The sequence below is a fragment of the Crinia signifera genome, chromosome 6, assembly GCF_055691185.1.
Source record: "Crinia signifera chromosome 6, ASM5569118v1, whole genome shotgun sequence".
Lineage (NCBI taxonomy): Eukaryota > Metazoa > Chordata > Amphibia > Anura > Myobatrachidae > Crinia > Crinia signifera.
Genome location: NC_139222.1, coordinates 237,729,947 through 237,753,908, shown reverse-complemented (window position 1 = coordinate 237,753,908; position 23,962 = coordinate 237,729,947). Strand labels below are relative to the sequence as shown.

General features: G+C 44.5%; 1 protein-coding gene across 1 annotated transcript; it reads right to left on the bottom strand.

Moving 5' to 3' along the window:
* Positions 1-214: 214 nt before the first annotated feature.
* On the bottom strand, positions 215-23,962 carry ZNF365 (zinc finger protein 365). Its single transcript, XM_083149149.1, has 5 exons — positions 23,628-23,962; positions 20,165-20,905; positions 10,600-10,780; positions 8,119-8,156; positions 215-2,641 (listed from the first exon to the last, which is right to left on the bottom strand). Exons 2-5 carry the CDS (start codon positions 20,890-20,892, stop codon positions 2,395-2,397), a joined length of 1,194 nt encoding a protein of 397 aa, XP_083005275.1. The 5' UTR covers positions 20,893-20,905; positions 23,628-23,962; the 3' UTR covers positions 215-2,394.

Genomic DNA, 23,962 nt, shown 5'->3' with positions numbered 1-23,962 from the left:
CTGCGCATGCGCAGTTTAATGCCGGGCAGCGTCTGAGCACTCAGACGCTGCCCGGCTTCTCCCATACCCCGCAGTGCGCAGCGTGACGAGGTCACGCTGCGAGGTCACAGCCGCACATCCGCCTCGGCCACCGAATCGCCCGCCCACCCAGCGCTCCCGGCCACCCGCCCACCCAGCGCTCTCGGCCACCCGCCCAGTGCTCCCTGCCACCAAGCCCTCCCACCCAGCACTCCCTGCCAACCCGCATTATGAGACTTCCTACCCGCCCATTCAGCAACCCAGCTGCCGGCTGCACCAGGGACCAGGCTACCGGCCGCCCGCTCAGCAACCTGGCTCCACAAATGTAAGAACATATGCGGGCGCCCAGGGTGTTTTTTATTATTAGGGAAGCCAATCCCGGGAATCCCGGGATTGAGCATTTTTCAATCCCGAATCCCGGGATTGAAAAAATGCCCCGGGATTGGCATCCCTACTTGCGCATGCATTGTGCATGCAATGTGATACGATGAAAAGCTAGTACAAAAAGTATGTGCAGCACATACTTTTTGTACTGTACAATGAGATGCGCGGGAGCGCGCATCTCAAAGTACAAAACGGAGCCGCGCATCGCAGCGTGTATGGGCTCCTTTAGAATTATGAACAAATTAATGGGGAGATGTGTCAAGCTTTTGAAAGAAATAATGTATAGAAGTTGCCCAAAGCAGCCAATTAGCTAATGTAATTTATCTAGCACAGACTTTGAATTGACAACTAGCAGCTGATTGGTTGCTTTGGGAAACAACAGTACTCAAGTTTATCTCCCTTCAGGACTTGATGTTCCGATGCCAAGTGTCAGGCCATTAGAGCAACAAAGCTGATTAATAAGAAACTAGGCTGATTAAAAAGGGGGTTTCCATCTCTAAAGTGCATGTTAGCAGATCTACATTTCCCAACCAATATTTAACATTGGTGCTGCTGAAAAGATATAACCCATATTTCATTACAGTATAAGGAAAGCAATAGAACCTTTTCAGTAAATAAAGTGCATAAATTAAGCTGGCCATACACTTATGAGAATTAACGGAGGGAGAAGTCGCATAAGATTTCCCTTGAACCACCTAGGTCCTTGGAGCTTCTAGGGTGGCAGGATTACATGCGATATATCGCATGTGGTCCTTTTGCATGGGATATATCACATGTGGTCCCAGCAAGTGCTGCCGGAGACTGTCCGATCCAACAGATCCTTAATACAGAACTTGCGATCTAGGGGCTCCAGTCCGATTCACACTGGACCGTGCATCGGAACAGATCGGAAACACATGGAATTTTTCACTTTTCAATCGATTTCTTGGCCCGATGTGTCAGAATCAGGGGAAAAATCAGGAAAAATCACATAGGTGTATGGCCAGCTTTAGACACAGGAAGGGGTACAGTATATTTTCCATAAAATAAAAAGAGTCTTTTTTTGGCTTTATGACAGGGATACACTGGTGATTGCACAATAAATCTCAAAGCCCCAATGATCATTTATGTCCCTGTAATGAATGTAACATGAGCGCCAGTACAGATGTGTCCTCTCCTGTCTCCACTGCAGGAGCCAATAAGAGCTTCCAATTGTACAGCCAGAGGAACCTCCATTGGCCCTTCTGCACAAGACTTTCAGTCTCAACAGAATCTAGGTAGAGTCAAATGGTCGACACATGAAAAAATGGTCAATATGGTAAAACAAATCGACACAAGCAAAATGTTGACACAGGAAAAGGTCAACTTGTGTGGTTTTAATTTTTGGGGGTGTCTATGTCGACATAGGTTGACATGGACACCGTATGTGTACCGCATCCCCCACAAATGGCTCGATACACTCGTCATGCTTCGAGAACTATTTTATCCTCCCTCTATGACCACCGGTATGGTAAAGTATGAATAAGTCTGTTTTCATGTCAACCTTTTGCTTGTGTCGAACAATAGTGGTCGACATTTTGACTGTCTACCTAATGACCGCATCTCGTAAGGTATGGGGGATCCTAATATCAAACTCTTTTACATGGGTTTCATTAGCTGAAATAAAGCTAGTAAACATATGAATTGCGAAGCCAGTGGATAGGGGATCTTAACGTGTTCCTTTCCTTATATATAGAATTATATATATATATACATATCTACACACACATATACATTACATATGATAGTCTTTACAGCAAGGTAGTGATAATTTATGTGCAACGCACAAAACATAAGTGTAAGAAAGATCCCAAACACGCAGTAGCACTGTTCAAGTTACTGGCAACAAAGGAGCACTTGGATATGTTGCCATACCGGATATGTAATTACATCCCTCACAGGGCAAACCTGTTCCCTTGAATCCCAAAATACATTTGTTTTTGTAAAATGTAAAAAAAACCTCTTACGTAAGTATTACTTATAAACATTATTACACATCCCTATCTTCTTGCCAATCTTGGACTTGTTGTAAACTTTTTTGCCCGAGGTTGAGGTGTCACCTTTCTTCTGCGGCTTCCACAGGTCTCGCGGACAGTCAGAGTACTCGTGTAACAACTTCATCGGCTGGATTCCCATGCGATTAGCATGGGGGCGGCTTTTCTGCACCGCCTGAGGTTTGACATCGTGCATGTTATTTGCTTGGTGGAAACTGCCTCGATTTCTGTAAAAGTATAATATGCATTCATTTCAGATGAGGAAACTTGTATTGTCAAGAACATTGCAGTAATAGTATAATAGTGAAGTAGAAATAGGCCACTTGATCTAGTTATTACTGTTTAGTGTCTTTGTATCATGACAAGACCTTGCATCCATTAAGCCAGGCCCCCTACTGTAAGATGTTTTTGGGTTTTGGCCACATGTCATGCTCCAGGGATGCCTCCAGCAGCCTCTCTGTGTTCAGCGGCACTACAGATGGAGCGCCTGTCAGCCAGCCTGACGAATCACCAGATCTCCTGAGCTGGCGCAGGCTGGCTTGTGATGTAGGCCATGTACCACTTAGTTGCCCTCTTTTATATACGTCATTAGGTCGACATGCATTGAGTCAACCACTGATTGTTGACAGGGCTTAGGTTGACACATGGAAAAGGTTGACATGGCAAAGTCGACAGGGTCGACACAAGCACTAGGTTAACAATGGGCAGTTCGACAGTCAAAAGGTCGACATGAGGTTTTCACTTTTATTTAGCCGACAAGTGCGGACAGGTGATATTTTATGCCCTGCCATCCACTAGGGTGTGGAGGGAGAATAGAATAGTCATGGCACCGTGCCCAAAGCATGCGAGGGGACACGGTGCACTGATACGGTGTCCATGTCAACATTTAGGACAAAAAAAGTGAAAAACTCATGTTGACCTGTTGACTGTCAACCTTTCCATTGTTGACCTAATGCTTGTGTCAACCTTTTGACCCTATGGACCTTAGCCATGTTGACCATTTCCATGTGTCGACCTACGCCCTGTCAACCTTCAGTGATCGACCCAATGCATGTTGACCTTAATTTGGTCGACCCAATGACCCATACCCTTTTGTACCGTCTCTACTGTGTTTATATCTTTTAGGAGATATGGCCTCCAGAACTGGACACAGTATTCTAGACAGCGGCGTAACTATAGCACCGCAGCCCCCGCCACCGCGGGGGGGCGCTGTGCATGTGGGGGCGCCGGGGGCTGCAGTGCTATAGTTACACCCCCCCCCCCCCCCCCCAATCCCCCGCAGACTTACCTATCTCGCTGGTCCCGGCGGCTCCGTTCTTCTGCTGAGGACCACCACAAAATGGCCGCCCCCATATAGCACACAGTTCTCTGAAACTGTCTGCTGTATAGGGGTGGCCATTTTGTGGTGGTCCTCAGCAGAAGAAGAACGGAGCCGCCGGGACCAGCGCGATAGGTAAGGCTGCAGGGGATTGGGGGGGGGGGGGGGATTGGGGGTGCTTGGCGGGGCGCCGCCCCCCCCCTCCCCCTAACGGCGGGGGGGGGGGGGCGCCCAAAACTTAGTTACGCCACTGATTCTAGATAAAGTTTTACCAATAACCTATACAGTATCATTATTACTTCTTTCTATTTTCTGTGGATTCCTTTCCCTTTGCAACCAATTATCTGACTTTCCTTCCTCATTGCTTTGTTACATTGCTTAACTGCCTTTAAGTCACCAGAAATAGATCCCTTACAACCACAGTGTTTTCCAATACAGGTTGAGTATCCCGTGGTTTTTGGAATCATTCAAATTTTTTTTTTTTACCCCCCCTAACCCTCTTTTCATACAAGTCTCAGGGCATCCGCAGCAGGCCTCCGGCATCTTCTCCAGGGCCTCCAGCGGTCCCAGGAATGCATTGCGCGAGTGTGCGCGCGCGCGCAATGCATTCCTGGGACCGCTGGAGACCCAGAGAAGATGCGGGAGGGCTGCTGTGGATGCCCGGGGACTGCGTGGACGCCGAGGGACCACCGGACACCATCAGGGGACAGGTAAGTATGCCTAAAAAAAATTATTCCAAAAACCAAAAAATTCCCCTATCCGGAATGCTCGTGGTCCCGAGCATTTCGGATAGGGGATACTCAACCTGTATATGGATATGGATTTTTAAGACCCAAATGCATTACTTTGTATTTTTTGGCCATAAACTGTAATTCCATGATCTTGACCATTCCCCTAATCTACCTAGATAATCAACCTTTTGTTTTAAACCTCCTGGTGTGTCTACCCTGTTGCATACCTTTGTGTTATCTGCAAAAAGGTATACTTCTCCTTCAATACAATTTGCAATGTCACCAATAAAGATAATAAAAAGCCCTGGTCCAAGTAAGGATTCCCAGGGTACTCCCTTGGTAACATTACCCTCCTGTGAATGCACTCCATTTACTACAACTCTCTATTTTCTATCCTGCAACCAAGATCTTACCCATACAACTTTCTTAGTATTTAACCCCTTTTCTAGTACTCCCGAGAATTTTCCGGGTTATGCTCCAGTGCACAGACTGGCAAACCCGGGAAATTCTCTGGAGTGCCACTGTCTGCGCTCACTCCTGCCAGGCAGCACCACTCAGCTTCAGACGCTGCCTGTCTACTGGTGCCCGGCTCTGCCTCCTTCTCCCGGCATGACCGTGCTAACGTCACACAGCCGGGTTGCCAGGGCCGGGCAGCGGCTGAAGGAGTGCTCAGCAATGCTGCCCGGCCATGGGAAACACAGTGGGGAGGGGGGGTGCTTTCAAGTACATTTAGCAGTCTGCAATGTGGGACAGTGTCAAAAGCATTGCAAAAGTAAAAACAAACTTTATCTATGGCACCCCCTTTTATCTATTACTTTAGTCGCAAAGTCAAAAAAGTCAATTAGGTTTGTTTGACATAATCTCCCATGAATAAACCCATGCTGTTTGGCATCCTGTAAATTGCTGGATTTGAGATAATCAACAACACTTTCGGTACTTATGTATTATCTGGACTCCCATGTTAAATGCACCCCATTTTTTCATACCCCTACTATCCAACTACGCATGGAGTTGATTTTATATAGTGTGGCGAGCGCAGCGAGTCACCGTGCCCAAAGCGTGGTGCGCACAGCGAGCCCCGCGAGGGGACGCGGTCTCATAAGAAAAATGGGAGTCCAGATATTACATAAGTACCACACTTTCTTTAAGAGTGTTTCCATTCATTTCCCTACTATTTATGTAAGGATCACTGTTCGGTAGTTGCTTGCATTTTCCTTGCTTCCACTTTTGAGCACTGATACTACTTTTTTGCTCTTTTCTAGTCCTCTGGAATTGCTTCTTTACCAAGTGAGTGGTTGAATAATTCTGTTAATGGTGTTACCAACACCCCTTTAAGCTCTTTTATTATCCTTGGTATATGTATATTTATATACTTTAGAATCCACTGTATATTTATCTACTAACCTTTTGGCAATAGAAATTTTGGTTTGCAATAAATTATTATTAGTATTATTTAATGTATTTTTTGGTTGTGAGATTGCCTACAACCTTTGGTCCTGATTCAGAATTGGATGCAGCAGCAATGTCAGTTGCAATGGAACAATGTGTTTTGTCTGGCAACGCCTCTCCATACCATCCATGAGTTCCAATTTTTTATATACAACCAAAGAACAAATTTAGTCATATGGTGGCAGAAGTGCACTGGAAGTTCCTGGGTGGTGACTGGAAGATAACATGGAGGTGGATAGTCAGATGCATGGCGACTTATAGGAGTATCGCAGGCATGCTGCAGATAGTTCCGTACTTATGTCTGCCTAGTGTATGCAAATTCATTCACATATTATCCCATGTTCAGATGGAGAATCTGCATCTAGCATAGAGTCGGTGCAAGTTTTGATGGTGCTTCCAATGATGGGTCTGGATGCACCAAGTGCTGACAGTGGGCCCCTCAGGCCTTGCATATTCAGATGCACAGATATACCCCAGGAAATAGCTTTGTAGTGGCCTTAGCTTAAAGTCGCAGATGAACCCGCAGCAAAAGATGCAGACAAGGAGGCTGCTGTGTCCAACTCAGAATAAGACCCATTGTTCTCTTAACTGTGTCAAACGCAAGAAACTGAGGGGTTGATATCTCAGGATACACATGCACTACTGGTGGCAGGAATGGTCAACACTGGCATTCTATTGTGGAGGAGAATGACAGGTGTTCCATAAGTACCTTAACCCTCTTCCCCTACCCACCCCAACCTCCCCCCCCCCCCCCCCCTGCAGCCCTCCAAGTGCTGCATAACAGTGCTAGACACTGTTTTATGTTATCCAGCTGGGTACACATTAGATGATAATTTAAACGATTTTGCTGATTCCAACAGGTTAAGTGTGTACCCATTCCCATCCGTCATCGTCAGTTACATCACCGCAATGTCATGCTGGGTACATCGGCTAATGTAAGAGGGCTGCATCCGCCTAGTCTATACATATCAGTATGCAGGGATTCCTATTCAATAATGTGTTTTATTGACAATTTGGCATTTATTTATTTCACACAACATTGCTTTACACTCTGTCCCAGTCCGGTCTTTAATACGTGTATGGGCACCTTAAGGGGGGGAATTCATTATTATTGAAGACACCCTTATTGGATGTTCTAAAAAATAAACATTGCTTATTTTTGTTTAACTTAAGGGGTGTACACACAGTGCGATAGCCTTGCTATTCAATCCTGATTCGATCGGCATTGACTCACACGGCAAGGCAAACGCATTCTATTTGGACTACATCGTACAGATCTGTCTTGCCTGCTTAGTCTATTTTAGTCTATTTTTGTATTCGATATTGATGTTGCAGGGCCAGGCATTGCGATTGAATTGAAAGCCTTCAATTTTGATTTGATTTTGCCTATATAAGAAAAATCGAATAGAAAAATAGGCCACATCAATCTACATCGATCTTTAATGGCATTACTGTATTAAAATTCCAGACTTGTGTGGGGGATTGCAGCTAAATAAATGTCCAATAATATCCAAGTGCTGAACTGCCATGAATAGTTTGGCATGATCTGGCTGCTATGTGCTGTTCCACTATCTCTCCATTTTCTTGCCTCCATTTATTTTTTCCCCAATTATGGTACCGATCCTGCCACATTCATCCTGGCTCCCATTTACGCGGGTGCCGGACGGGGTCCCGACTGTCAAAACACTGTCAGCCGGGTTCTCACGGCCGTCGTCTATTTTCCCTCCTGGGGGTCCATGAAGCCCATAGAGGGAGAATAGAATAGGTGGCTCACGTAGCAAGCCACGGTGCCCGCAGCGTGGCGAGCGGAGCGAGCCCGCAAGGGGCTTTGTTGCGCTCGCCATGTTGTCTGGGTCCGGCCAGTTGGGATCCCGACGTCAGGCTAATGACTGTCGGGATCCCGACTGTCTGACCCCTGTACCACACCCATTTACACAGCATTTCTCCTGGACAAGTCACCTCCTCATACAAGAGAAGCACACATCTCCAAAAATAAACAGGAACATTCCCATGATCTGTTTGTTCCCTTATATACAGTAAAACTGGGGTCATCCCCAGGGCAACCAAGAACCCTTGTACTGAGGGGGTGTGGCCATTCGAGGAGGCATTTAACTCAGCATGATACAGAATTTGACATGTTAATGCCTTATAGTAGACTGATGTATTTTGAAATGACTACATTTTATGCTTAAATAAATATACATACTGGTACTTGCTTTTCCTGTTCCCTTGAATATGTACAACCTGGAAGAAGACAAAAAAAGTAGAGAATTATAATATACACATTCGTATCAATTCAGCAATAAGATCACCTGTGAAATCTGGAAAAAACGATTAGCATAAAATCACTTTGAAGTTGCTGTCATTTCCAGTTATAAGTCCAGTCACTTGTTACAGCTGCTGTGTTATGCCCTGTACACACTATGTCATTCTGGACGAAGGTTGCCGGTGGCATCTAATTTGAATAAACATATCAATTTGAATATACTGTGGAAATACATATCTGTGAAATAAACCAGAAATACTCAATCCCTGTGTATCCACTGCCACAGAGGTAGGTGAAGCGAAATCCCTGCCCTTAGCGACCTGTTTTTCTGCACATACACATGAGAACGGAAAATTTCCCTAATCCCAAGCGTTATCACCTGAAAATGCATTATTTACAAACACAATAAATATGGTCTAACTGGATAGCAAAATAATTACCATAAGTCAAAATAAAATAAAAATAAAAATCGATCCAGAAGGCCGCTTTTGCCATGTGATAAATTATTGCCGGTAGTTGGATGCTCTTTCTAAAGGTGCACATACATGGTGCGATAGGCACCGTGCGTTTTGAACTAGATTGCATCGCAATCTAGTTCAAAAAGTACATGCAGCACATACTTTTTGTGCTGCGCGCATCTCATCGCACCCAGTAATTGTACATGTATGGGCTCCTTTAGTATCTGCCTACTATAGGGGTCTGAACCTACTGTAATGCTGCTCCTCTCAAAAAAAATGATTATTTCAGTGCTTGGCTGGGATGTGTGATAGGAGTAAAGGCTGGATGGTAATGGCTTATATCTTTCCATGTATGTGCTGCTCCAATTCCTTCCCTGACCACACTCCTCTTTCTTTGATATTTGCCTGGATACAGTATACTGTATAAATTCCTTCTATGTCAACTAGACAGTTAGGTGTACTCAATGCGGCCGGCGAGGGAGGTTTTATGGCAAGGATGGCTTGTATTCTGCGAGGATCACTGAAAACAAGCCATCTTCGCCATTTAACCCCCTCCCCAGCCGCTTGCCCTATTCTATGTTCCGGGGGAATCCTCACCGTCCTCTCCCCAAACGGCAAGGTTTGCAGCCTCGCCATTTTGAAGGCTGCATTCGCAGTTACCACCTCAGTTTTTAAAACTAGCAAGGTGGAAATGGTGAGTGCAGGGGGTCAGTTGAATACTGAGGGCAGGCTATGACGGTGAGCAATAGGCACTGGAGTCTAACGTGCCGGTGGACTTTAACAGTGATCGCTGCACAGAGGTTTGCGTTTAACCGTGCAGGACACGCAGGTCGCAGGTGCTCTGTCTGGGTTCCTGAGTACAGAGCTGGTTGGACACTGGAGCATACTAGCCTACTTATGAAAACTAGTTTCAGGGAGATTATAGTTGGTAGTAGATTTTGCACAGTGCCCCATTGAGGGGGTTGTCATGCTCCACCCAAAGGAAGTGTCTAGTTCAATATATGGAGACATTGTAAAAAGAGATTGTGAACGTGGCACCTAGAAGCGTGGGTGTGTACTGCTACATCTGAGAGGGATCTTTTAAAATGTCCTATCCAATTGTACTGTAGATGAGCCCCAAAGCAGTTAGTAAAAGCTACTATACTTGCTAAAGAAAAGTCACTGATACATGTCAGGGATTGTTCATCTATTGTGTCTTACACGTGGTTCCATATAAATGGTCACAAGACATGCATGTAGCCCTATGGATCATTGGGGCAGATGTATTAAGCCTGGGAAAAAGACAAACTGGAGATAAAATGGAAGGAGATAACACTCCAGCCAATCAGTTGTGTTTGAAATATGACAGTTGGAAGCTGATTGGCTAGTGTGTTGTCTTATTCCACTTTATCTCAACTTTATATCTAGTTTATCTCTTTGCCAGGCTTAATACATCTGCACCATTGTGTTTTATCACCAAAGCTGGGAAATGGTGCTGTAACAGCTACATAATGTGGGCTAAGTGAAATGAGGGAGATTGCTAGACTAATCAGGGAGAGAGGGAGATTGCTGCTATTTCAGGGAGTCTCCTGCAGAATGCAGGAGGGTAGGCAACTATACACTGGAGCTGGAAACGGCACTAGTCGCCTCAAATCTATTCATTGAACCTATTGATCTTATTAATGTTGCTCAACACAAGAGCAATGATGCTCAACACAAGATTTAACTCAAATGAACAATTACTGTTGTTGTGTTCAGCTTCCACAATTATTTATCCTGCAACCTTATTATTGATACTCATGTCTGCTGCCTATCTGAAGTACATTATAAGTATCCTAACCTTAATTGCTGTGGTTTGATATGATATGATCTGCTGCAACATCAGTAAACACTCAGATCTTGAATGTAAACCATTGAATGAGCAAACGTCATCCCTTTTCCTACATTAAACGTTCTCCTATGAAAGCATATTGTACATTCTTACCATAGCATCCCCAGCACTGGGCTGACTGTTTTTGATCTGCCGGTTTTGATAAAATTCCAGCTGCCTCTCTGCAAATTCAACTCGCTGAAGAAGGTTCTCTATAAACTGCTGGAGTCTCCTTTTTCCCCGGAATTCTTTTTCAGCTGCTGCTTCCAGGAAGTGATTAATAGAAACTACTTCTCTGTAAGGAAACAACAGATTTTAAGACTTTAGACTTCAACCAGAAAAAATGACATATTGGGCAGTATCCAATGAGGCCAATTCGCCAAGTTTCACGTCGAATTTGTCTTATTTTCACGTTGGAAGGGGATTTTTTGTGTCAGAAAGTAAATCACCCTATTCAACGTGCACTTTTCACTGTCTGCGAATAGTGAATGACGGACAATTCGCCGTCTGATAGTCTCCGCAATTCGCTGTGGTTTTTCAATGTGATTCACCGTGAGTGTATTCAATGAGAAGATAGCGGATTGCTTTCTAAGTGATTTTTGCCGTGTGTCACCGGGTAGCAATCGCCATCTTTTCATGGTGAAGTGGAATGTGAACTTTTAAAATAAAGGTTTTTCTTTTAAAATTTGGTGTAAAAAAAAAATCAGGTATTTTATTATGTGAAGGGGCATGCTATTTTGATTCATGTACTTATGTCAGGGGCAGTTAGCCCCTGCGGCATTGAATACTGGGACAGGGAGGGCTGGCAGCGAAGGCTCCAGCCCTCCGGAACACGGCGACAGTGCAGCGAATCCTAAATCCACAAGCCGAATTTAGTCATTGAATACTGCCCATAGTATAGGAGGGCAGACTATTGTTTTGCAATTACAGAAAAGCATGACTGTGTTTCTCAGGGCTTTCTGATGAAATTGTTACCCATATTCTTTGTCAAACTATGATCTCTGAAAATGGGCAGAGATCCGCACATCCAGCTTTATGGACGGATCTTGCTATCTTTTGCGGGCGTTATGCAGTGAGTTATGCAATGAAGGGCTCGTAAGGTCAGTTGGAAGTAGCAGTAGTTTTCAGAGGGCGAGAGGATGTCACAGCATCAGCTATAAATATACCAGACACCATTGCGTTTCGCTGCTCCTGCAGCTTTTTCACCAGCTTGAAAATCTGCAAGGGTGGCAAAACACATTGGTTTCTGGTACATTTATAGGTAATGTTGTGACATCCTGTCACTGAAAACCACTGCTACTTCCAACTGACCTTACTAACCCTTCATTGCAGAATCCACTTCGGGCCTAGAACTGCACAATGCCCGCATCTCCAGGATCCCTCAACAACTAACCACGGCCAGCATTTTTTGTGGAGGAACGCCACCTCTCTAAAAAGCCTGGGAAAAGAGGTACTGGGACACTATTCACACCGTCCATCACATGTGACGACATCAGGGTGATGCACCTACATAGCTCTGTGTTTAGGGGTCATAGTGATAGCGATGCATGGCCCAGCACATCGCTGTCGCCTGGCGATTAAGCTCCAGCATGCTGGATAAATCTAGTTAATCGCCAGTCAGGGCCAGTGTTCTCACCGGAGAACACTGGCCCTGACATATCGCTCTGCACACAGCTCTGACACATCGCTGTGCAGCGCTGTGTGCTGAGCAATCTACATTGCTCAGCAACATCTCCCCATTTGTAGTCCTCATTATGAAATGTTTTAGTTGACCTTGCAAGCGAACATGTTACATTTTTGGTCATGTCAGCAACCCTGTTGTATCAATTTATCACTGAGGGATAACACCTTACATATGAAAGTTACTTTGTCATCAATTATCCTGCCAAATGTCTTGATACGGTTAAGTTTAAAAGTTACTTTTTTATGATGGTTTGACATGGAAGACCTATAAAGTCTTACTGACAAAACAGCATTGTGCACTGCCGTGTCCACTCTCTCATACTGTAGCACTCACTGTCTGTAGGACACAGGGGGCAAGGGCAGTGAGGTAATCAATTTTAGATAATGAAAGAATACCCAATATTCAGCAATATATATTAATCCAAAATCACAGAGAGTGCTGCCTTTACAGTAAAAATAATCCAACCGCAAGCAAAAGAAGAAAGGACCATCTCTTTGCTGGTGTTCTAGTGGTTCTCAACCTCGGTCCGCAAGGACCCGCAACAGTTCACGTTTTCCAGGTCTCCACACAGAATCGCATCTGTGGATCTTTTCAAATGTGTCAGTGAATTATGAGTACACCTGTGCACCTGTTAGGTGACCTGGAAAACATGAACTTCTGGGGGTACTTGAGGACCGAGGTTGAGAACCATTGTTCTAGATTAATCATTCAAATTTAATTTTTATTATATATCTATTCATAAAATGTATTTTGTGAAATATCAAAACAAACAGAAATGTACATTGCACCAACGTTATGAAAAAAGGTTAAAAAAAATAGTTTTCACTGAGATATTGTGCTATTCAATTCTTATTATATGCTCTTTTATATATGGGTCTAAATACATATATTAAAAACTGAGTAGGGCTGCATGACCTCCTTCTCCCCCGGGCCTGTAAGAAGATGAAGGTAGATACTATACCATGTAAAGTCCAAGTTTGGCCAACATCCCAGACTTCCTTTGAACTCGGACGCTATTACATAAGACACCCCCCCCCCCTCCACCCAGTAAATATTATATTTAATATTATATTAACATTTCCAGTATACATCAGTGATAAGAAGTATACTTTCACAATGAAACAGAGCCACAAGAAGGAAAAATTAGCTAAACGAAGGGTTTTATGTCAAACATTTCTCATTGTAAGCTTGCGAGCAGGGCCCTCCTACCTTTTGACTGTCTGCAAATACCCAGTTTGTTGTATCACTGTCTCCTTTGTAAAGCGCAACAGAATATGCTGAGCTATATAAGAAACTGTTAATAAATAAAATAAATAAATACTTCACCATTTCCTTTGCTTTCTGCTAAAAAGGTTTTCAGCAGCAGAAACAGTGCGCTCTGTACCCAAAGCATGATTTACTATGATTTAAAATAATTCAAGAGAGTCCCAGTAATTCATATCGCAAACATCCGACAATATTAATGTTAAGTGATGAATTCTACTAGTCATCTCAGATGGAACATAATGCATTGAAGTTTTATTTTATTTTAGATCCTCTAGATGTGCGGTTTACAAAATAAAACATCTGCCATGGAAGAATCAATGTGTCAGAAAAATATAAAACATAGTGTAACCGTATCAAGGGAACAAGTACCTTCTTGTGGGTTATTTGCCAATTTGCAGCAGCTGAAAGCTCACACAAGTCTGTGGTTTTGGTGCAACTGTCCTCAGACAATATTGTGCAGAAACAGAAAAATAAATAACAAAATAAACTCCTTGCCGTCCGACACAAACTATACACAGGAAACTCCTAGCTCACTAATACAGCTTTCACATCGCAAAATGCAGGGTCGCACCGGGACTTTGAAAGCTTCAGTCCCGCTGCGACCCTGCATTTTGGGATGTTCACATCCCATCAGCAAACCAGCATTATTGCCAGTCTGCTGACGTCATCCAGGGGCACGGCGGGGAATCGGTGCGTCATCGGGGGCAGGGGAGGAGGCAGTGCTTAGAGCTGGTACTGCTCCAAGCGCTGCCTCCTACATAGTGTGTGTAACGGTTTTGGGTGTGAACTCACAGCCGGGACAGCTGTTTAGGATGGCCACGGCCCACCCTACACTGACCTCCTCGGACAGGTGACCATAGTCTGCAGGGAGCTAGGCTTCTCCTGTAGTCGTCGCGTTCGAAGGAGCGAGTTAGACCCGCTCCAACCCTGATGCAACCAGGTTTTAAGTGGTGACAAGACTACGGCGACCGCCAGAGGTAGTGCCAAGAGGAGATTTGGCTAACTGGGAGGAACACCCTGCCTGGCTGCACCAGGCCAAGGACGGGGAGTGCGACACAGTCGCCGGAAACAACAGAACCGGGGTAGCTCCAATCTACAACACCCCAAAGTAAATAATGAGTACACAATGACAAATATAAAGCATATATTTGCAACAGTGTGTCAATCATTCAATTTTTCCAACCACACGGTGTGTTTATAGTATTATTATCAAGCAGCGCAAACATACTTCAATTTCCCTCCCCTTAAATTTTCTTTCAATGTGAGTCTAGGCGGACCCACAGAAGTGTTTGCAGCAGCTACCATATCTACTCATTTATTTACAATATTTCAACTTAATCAAAATACCGAGCGCCAGGTATTGTGTCCAGGAGAGGCTCTCGTTAGCTCTACTCCAAAAACACAATAAAACCCCAATTGCTACAATGACAAATGGTACCTCAAAACAAGCGTATACCCACTCGCCACACCTGGAAGAGCCGGACCAAAGGATATATAAAGCAACCAAGGAAATAGGGCAGCTTGCCCACAAGTGAATAACAAAAGAAAAAGAACCAAGCTCCACTGGACCACTTACGTGACCGACAGGACCACGCCACCCAGCTGCACAAGATGGAAAAGTGCAGGCTGGGAATGATCGACAGGACAGGACATGACATGACAAGACAGGAACGCTGACCAGGACAAGACCAGGACAGGACCAGGACCTGTGAAAGATCCAGCACTCCCAAGCAGGGATAACGAGGTCATTACCTCCCAGGCTTGTGCATAATTCAGCTCACGGAAGATTGAGCTGCAATGGCCCAGACTCACCACCAGAGGCCACCAGAGAGTCCAATACCAGAAACAAACTGAAAACAACACAGAACAGACATGACAGGACTGAGCCATAATACATGGCTCCTGACAGTGTGAACGGGAAACCTGTTCACACTGCACAGCAACATGGCAACGAACTGGTAAGAACCCTTCTTTTTTACCTGTTCGTATTGCCGTGTTGCTACCCGTTTGCGGGACCTGGTAACCCCTTTCAAATTGCACTAATTATCGGCAAAACACCAGCTTGTACCCGGTAATTAGTTGCGATGTGAAAGGGGTATAAGAAAACAATACAAGCAATTTTTACCATGCACAGCTTACTGGATATCCAAGCAGGTATCTCTCATAGAGACTCGACAGTCTCTCCTTCCCAAGCAGTGTGAGATTCTATTGATCAGGGTGACACAACCTCACAGCTGAAGGCCCTAATTTGTCTTCTGTGAGCATAATAGCCCATAGTTTTATTCTCCCACCACGCCCTAGTGGATGATAGGGCATGAAATACTGCCTGTCGGCACATGTCGGCTCAAAAAACAGTGAAAAACCCCTTGTGGACATTTTGACTGTCGATTTAGCCCATGTCGAGTTAATGCTTGTGTCAACCTAATATCATGTCGACCTAGACCCAATGTCAACCTAGACCCATGTAGATCTAGTGGTGTCGACCCAATGCTTGTCGACCTAGTTGTTGTATCAGTTGGGAGTATCAGGAAAAATGCAGGGGTGTCAGTTCCAGCCACGATCAGCCAGCCTCTATCGCACAGGTAGAGTGCAGTGACTTCACTGGGAAATCTTCCATTCCTGTATAGAGTACTAGGGTCTGATTATTGGCATTTACCTTTCCTCCCGCCTCACTTCTCTCTCCTTGGCTATTCCTTACTCACTGCCAGACTGCCTCCTCTCTTGCTGTGGGCAGCGGAGATCAAAGATAAAAACCATGGCATGAAATACCAAGGAAGAGCCCCTCCATGCACTGCAGGTATACTATGGACCCAGATAAGCAAATTGCCACTGTTTCTACCTGTTACCCTCTGCTTATTACCTACTGTTTATCCCCACCATCATCTGTTTTTCCATTCACCCTCTGCCTCATCCTGCCAAATTCTGCCTCATGCGGTCACCCACTGTCCATCACACATTGCTTCTCTGTCACCTACTGCTTATCCCTGTCACCCACTACCTCTGCCTGTCACCCTTTGCCTCTTCCCGTCACCAAATGTCCATCACAAATTGTCTCTCCTGGTATTACACTGCTTATTACTGTCACCCCCTGCCTCTTACCCTCATACCATAACCCTCTGTATCTACCTGTCACCCTCTGACCATAACCCATTGCCTCTCCCCACCACCCTAGTCTGCCTCATCAGTTGTGTTATCTTAAGGACATGCCCCCTTGTGAGTGTCCTTTTCTGTTGTGACTGTGCGCACCAGAATGCCTTGGAGTGAACATTAAATCCCTTTAAATTTCCAAAATCCTCACTTCGAAATCCCCTCATCAGAAAGGGAAGGTTTTTGGGTCAGCAGTATGGAAGAGCAGTAGGGAAAGGAATGAAAATAAATAACTAAAAATAAAGCACATGTTTTAAAAACAATTAAATTCCATGCTGAATGTAAAGACATTACTTGATCATAATATATAGTAAATGTTGTGTGTTACTAAATTGAACAGGATACATGAAATAGCCGGAGTATATGAACATTAACTACAGTAAGGGCGTCAATCTGGTTGACCCATAAAGCTGCAAATTTCACAGTTTGTTTTCTTTGTTTTCACAGGTCACAGTTTTTTTCAAACGCTGCCTGCACGAACGCTCGCCCCCCCCCCCCTCCCCCTCGCATGCCGATTTCCCTGCTCGCATGCAAATGATTTCTACAGCGCTCGCAGACCTAAGACACCTTTCTGGTGTTTTAGATCTGCAGTGTCACTGTATAGGAAGAGGGCAGGCAGCTGACATCCGCTGACATCAGCTGTCCACACCCGCGTCATGGTCGCATTAGCATGGGAACATCCATGAAACGCTGGCCATTCCCATGGGCGCTACCCCTCGCCACCACCCCACGCCCGTACTGCTAGGTGAGAATGGGCTGGCAAATAAGCAATGCGCGGCGCCCGCTTGCACAAAGCGGCTGCACATGTGCATAAAAGTTTATGTGCATGCGCAGTTGCTAAACATCGCGAGCGTGCAGGGGAGCGAAGCAGTTAGAATGAGGCCTAAATGTGGTCTCGCTTTCATCTCTCTGCGGTAGCTGCTACAGTATTTTAAGTGAAAAGTGCTTCCCCCACTAGGCAGGCAGCGACTGACAGCTCAGACAACCTGTTTGCATGAATGCAGACCGGCGGATTCATACAGAGGGCTGAACTAGCGGAACGATGTGGGAGGAGCTGCGTTAGCGTAGGGATATAATGGGATATTTTGTCAGGGCTGCAGTTTAGCACTGACCAATGTGCCTGATTCCAGTCTGCTTACTGGGCTATGAGTGTTTGGGGCCCAGAGAGCAGGTAAATGCCGCCGCACCGAACACAGTTCCCCGAGCTCTGTACACATCTGCCAATGTGTATACAGCCGAGCACACATCAAATGTGAAGGCCGGAGGGAGAAGGAGGCCTGTGATGATGTCTCCCTCCCAATGACCAGGGAATGACTGTGTTCTGGGGCACTCCCAGAAACGCTGCATTTCCGCCACCAAAGGCCCACGGTATGCTGTCCCTAGTCCAACAATGTCTAGGTTGACAGTCACTAATGGTCAACAGTGACTACGTTGGCACCTAAGAATGGTCGACATACCCTACGTCGACATTGACAGAGGGTCGACATGAACGTTTTGACAGTTTTTGTAAAATACATTTTTTTCATACTTTACTATCCAAGTGGGCCATGCAGGGGGGATGCGGTACACTTATACCGTGCCCATGTCGACATAGACAACATCAACCGTGGAAAACCCATGTCGACCATGTCCATGTCAACCTAAAGCTTGTTTCGACCTTCTGTCAATGTCGACCTAGCCACTGTCGACCATTAGTGGTTGACCTAGACATTGTCTACATCTATACCGTAACCACGCCCTAAGTTTGTCAATCACCCGCCGAGAAGCGAGTGAATCTCATTCAGGCCCAATGTACTTCTCCATCGTTTAACTCTAAAAATGAAAATGTAGTTGACCTTTAAAGATAGATTTAAAGTTCCTAAATTAAGACTTGCATCACAGTACCCTGTTCTCCTGTGTTATTTCTACCACGATTCCCCATCTCGGGGAAGTAAAGTATGTAAAATACATTAGGTTACAGTACCTTATGCTGGGCACACACCAGAACGATTTGGGCTCAATTCCCCCAATGTCAACACGTCTCATGACCGATTGTATGTAAATAGAGCAGAATTGTGCATGTTTTCAATGCAATTCCAACCCAATGCGCGTTCCCGCCGGTCATTTGGTTGCTTTGGAGATTTTACCGGCTGCACTAAATATTTGTAATCTACATTACATTGGGTACCAATCGTGTGCAGATCATGTGCTCCAATCCAATGGTACCAGTATTATACGATTTCATAAAATTGTTTCACGATCGTCGCACTATCCTGGTCGTTCTGGTGTGTACCCTACATTAGAGATAAATGAATGTGGTTTGATATGTAGATAACATGGTTGGCAATAAGTTAAAGTCTGTATTATAAGAAATATGGTTTACCAGCAGATATGGGAGCCAAAATGATCTATTTTGATGGTTTTGGTCTGTTTCTGTTGCAGCACAAGGTATTAAAACAATAGACGATGCGAAAGTTATAAAGGTCGCAGTCACTTTACAGATGGTCAAAATACTGACAACCATTGGCAGACCGTCAAAATACCGACATGTTCAAAATGTCAACACCATCAAAATTTAGACAATTAAAACTGTTGGTATCTCAAAAAGTAGACATAAATTTGTCGTGATTTTTTTTCTTTGATACCGAATTGTTCTTACGTCACGATCCAAATGGGCATGGAGTTAGATTATAATAGTGATCTGAGCGCAGCGAGGCAGCGTGCCCGAAGCATGGAAAGTGCAGCGAGCCATGCGAGGGGACGCAGTTCACTCATAAGGTGTCCATGGCAACCTATGCTGACCTATGCTTGTCTGTATTTTGACCGTTGGTATTTGAAGGTCGAAAAATCATACTGAACCCAGCAAAAATCCACGTCTGTTAAAACATTCATGGTGGGATTCAATAAAGTTCTAGGTTCACGCAATGCACGGTTGCGCACACAGGAGGGTATTACAGTAGGAAACCTAGCTCAGCTCTACTTGCACTTCTATGGGGTGTGAATAACAAGTTATGCTTTCTTCCTGGATAAGTATTAGCTCACAAGTATTAGTTCCCAAAGGAACCTGATGGCTCATTAAATCTTCTCCATGGATTGTTATAAAGAAAAACAAAAGATGCAACGTGTACAAAAAAGCAAGTAGCTGGCTGTTATGCTACACTCTTACATTTTATCTCAGTGCTAAATATCCCCATCCGTCTGCACTTGTGGTGGTGCTGCTGTTAACTCTTCTTGAAGACAGATCCTCACAAATAAGCAAACTGTTATACTATTTAACCCTTTAAATGCCAACATCTCTGTGAGAGATGTTCAAAATATCCATTAAAAATACCAGCGTCGCTCACATTTGTTATATAAATTCAAATAAAAAAATGTTTAAAAAGAAAAAAAAATATTATAATTCCTATATAGGGGAAACATTACAGGTCACAATGATGAATATAAATCTTTGCTTAGCAATTTTCACACCTATTTTGACAAATTCACTTGGCAAGGGGTTAAATAATGGCATTTCCAAACAATGAGTACTTCATCGTATATAGGAACGAAATAGTAATATTATCCGAGTAATGTTTATAGTTCCAGTAAATGACAGTTACTTACTCCTCTTTCCTCTGCAGTTCCTGCTCAGACTCTGTCAGTCTCTGGCGAAGGACTGCGATCAACTCCACAGCTACATCCACCTGCCGACTGAGGGCCCTTTCCCTGTGCTGTACTTCCTGCTTCTTCTGGGAAAGTTGTAAAAAGGCCGCCCGCACTTCCAACAATTCAGACGTTTTATGACAAAGTTCTTTATTGAGTTTATCGATTTGCTTTTCTATGTTCTTGTCAACATTTCCAGTAAGTTGGTTAAGCACGGACTTCTCTTGTGGCTCGAGCTCAAATTTAGTAGATTGCATGGGATATCCAATGACATATTTGTGACTTTTTGAAGAGTTATCCGAGAAAGGACTTTTCACGAGAGGAGAAGGCCTGTCCGCTAAAATCTGTATGGGACTGCTGTCTTTCTTGCTGTCATTTTTTAACTCGCAAAAAGTTGATTCACTCTTTTTATTTAAAACATTATCGATAGATTCCATCTGGGCTTCATCGAGTGGTCTAATAAAGTTCTCCAGATCTGTCTCTTTCAGTGAGCAAAAAAGTCCGGACGTTCCCAAAAAATATCTTTCCTCATAGCTGTGCATGTAGTCAAGATGGGCTCTCAGAGAGGAGAGACTCCTGAAACGAGCATTTTCTCCACACTGTGGACAACGAAATGGCTTATATAAATTAGCATTTCTCAAGGAGTCCTGCCACGAGGACTTGCTTCCTTCTGAGGTTTTCTGTTGCATCCCCTCAGCCAATCTGTAAAAAACACAATAAGTCAAAACTTTTAAGGTTTTATTTATACATTTTATTTATAAAAAGGCGCCAAAAGTGGTACGCTGCGCCGTACATATAGCACACATTATACAATACAGGGTACACAGAACTAAATATAGCAGTAACTGAAGAACAAAAGCAGAGCACAGGTAACAGTTCTTAGTACACAAACCAACTAAGATGTAGGGAAGTAGAGGTGTTGTCTGCACGGTAGAAATGAATGAACACAGTAGAAGTGGCAAGAAGAGATGCGATTATAGATGGTAGGTGAGTAAGAGAGTGGTCCTTGAAATGCAAGAGTCTAGAGGAAAGGGGAGATAGACAGGCGACCTGAGGTACAGGCAAGTAGGCTTGGAGGAAAGAAATGAGCATGGCAGGTATGGCCAAGACAATTAAGGAGCAGGTAAAGAGAGTAGCGTCGGGAATAGGTTGTTAAGGGGGTTATGCTTTGATGAACAGGTGGGATCCCTAGTGCTCCAGATTAAGAATGGGTCAGATGGGACCACAGCTCTAGACCTCCACATAATAATAGGCCCATCATCAAAACAAAAACTAGATAGCCAGCCTACCAGCTTAGAACTATAAGTTCAATAGCCACATCTAAAGCTGTCCCTTACAATATGGTAGTCACATGGAGTCACTTCAGTATGGAGCTTCCCCGTACAGGTTCATATTTTTGGACAGCGGTAAAGGTAGGTTTGTCCATCAAAGAGTTACCCATGGCTGGTCTTATGACTATAATGACCTAAATGGTATGTCAATCTGAGCAGATTTGGAATTGGAGCTAGAAAATGCTGAATGGGACTGACCAATGAGGGCTGTCTTTTCCACCAATGAGAGAATGAGGAGGAAGAAGAGAGCTCAGATGTGAAGCCGAGAAACACACCTTTTGCACCATAAAATAACCATTGCTAACCATTGATGGCCAACCTTAGTTGAAGAATGGCATGGACCGCAGATAGCATATGACTAGATAGTGGCATTGCATACAACTATATTGAAATTAGTTTATTTATTTTCATGACCTCCTATGAAATATTTTATGTCTTCATCAACATAGGTCCAAGATAAGGCACTTTGATAGGCTGTTACACTTAGAAGATGGTCGAGCAATATCTAGGTGGGTTATTTCCAAATATTTTTTATTACATTCAAGTATTGTACTAACGTGGGGTAACAAGCTTTATTTTTTAAATGTGGGTCATACTTTGTTCAATTGTATTAACTTTATCAAATTATTTGAATTGCATATGTTCAAAATAAGTGTATTTCTGGGTAGGACACATCAAGCATTGCATTTTTGGCTTGATTCTGGTTCACTCGCAAAAGCAAATTCTCTCTCTAATGCACAAAACCATGTGCACTGCAGGTGGCACAGATGTCACATGTGCCTGTGATACCTTTCACCAGGGACATGGGTAAGGGGAGATTACATCCTCCTCATATGATCCGGACCATTCCGGGTTTTTTTCTACATCCCTGGACCATGAAGGAGGCTGTATTCTCCCCCTTCTCCTCTCCCTGGTGACAGGTGTCACAGCAGCCCCACTGGGCGGGACACCCCCAGCAATCACCCCCATACTGGCGTTCCGGGGTGCTGCCCAGTTTGGGTTTTTACCCATACCAAGCCCAGTTATGGGTAAAAACCGGACCAGGACAAGGCCCCGGAATGCCGGACCAGACATCAAACTCTGCATTCCGGAGCTTGTGGTGTTCTATATGGTGGTGTCCTGTCCGGCGGGGGCTGCCTGTGACAGCTGTCACCAGAGAGAGGAGGAGGGAGAGAATAAAGCCTCTGTGTATGGTTCCGGCATGTAGCAAAAACCAGAACAGTCCGGCTCACACGGGGAGGCTGTAATCTCTCTTCACCATGCCCCTGGTGAAAGCTATCACAGGGACCCCCCTGGACAAGACACCCAGTGGATGGGACACCCACTCCGACCGGACACTACAAGCTCCAGTACGCAGAGTTTGATGTCCGGTCCGGCGTTCCGGGGTCTTGTCCGGGTCCGTTTTTTTACTTAGTCCCCCCCATTCTGCCCCATTCCAGACCCCAGGATGATGCCACCCATATTATATTGCACATGATACAGACACACCCCTCTGCTGCTGCAGTATATGACAACGGAATATTGAGTATATAGATTACTGTTTATGCTCATAACCAAGAAGAAATCCAATTATACAATGATAAGCAGAGTACTGGTTGTTACTAGTAGAGAGTTCCTAGCTGTTCTGTTAAGCACTTTCCTGCCTGATCTCCATTACACAGAACTCTGACAGGTACATGATTATAAGTATAAGGGAATGCATAAGGCACCCAGGGAACACTTTCTCCTGGAGAAATCCTGTATCCATGCAACCAGAAACCTCATAACAATTCATCATAAGCCGATCTTCATGGCAGAGATCAGTGTCACTCCATACAATATAATGCCCACAATACCTTAACAATACTTGGTATGATCCCTGTATAAATACAGAATAACCTATTTAATAGTAGCTTTCTTTGGCTCATTAATCATCCAGCTTTCAGGAGGAACTGTCATGGCTGTCCTTTGCTTTATGCCAGGCTGTCAGGGGTTAATGCACAGATGCCAGGCTGGCTGTATCTGTGGCTGCTGTTGCTGTGCACCCCTAACAGCAGAGAGGAGAGAGTTTACCAGTGCCCTGTAACCACAGCAGGAGGCAACACCACACTTACCGGACTTGTTGCTGATGCTGCTGGAAAAGCCCTTTTCAGCAGAGCCGTAAATCAGAGCAGGGCTGGCACAACTTCCATAGCAGCAGCAGCAGCAGCAGCAGGGCTGGAGGCAGGGATGCTGCTGCTGATCACCCAGTAATACCCAGCTCCTAAACTTAACATGTAAGCTGCCCCCTAATTGGTCACTGCACAATTCCATCTGATTGGGCACTGGCATTTTCCAGCCTGTGTTGTTCTGCATCCCTGTGGAAGATTATTTCACATTTCAGCATACTGTAGCTTCTAGTGGGAAATGCTGGGAGGCTTTCATACCTAGAGCTGCTTTGATATTAAGA

Excerpts from the sequence above, each read along its gene's own strand:
- ZNF365 (XM_083149149.1), bottom strand. The coding sequence starts at position 20,892 with ATGCAACAGAAAACCTCAGAAGGAAGCAAGTCCTCGTGGCAGGACTCC. Across the intron at positions 8,157-10,599 it reads CCAGTGCTGGGGATGCTATG|GTTGTACATATTCAAGGGAA; the intron begins GTAAGAATGTAC and ends GTCTTCTTCCAG. Across the intron at positions 2,642-8,118 it reads AACAGGAAAAGCAAGTACCA|AAATCGAGGCAGTTTCCACC; the intron begins GTATGTATATTT and ends ATACTTTTACAG.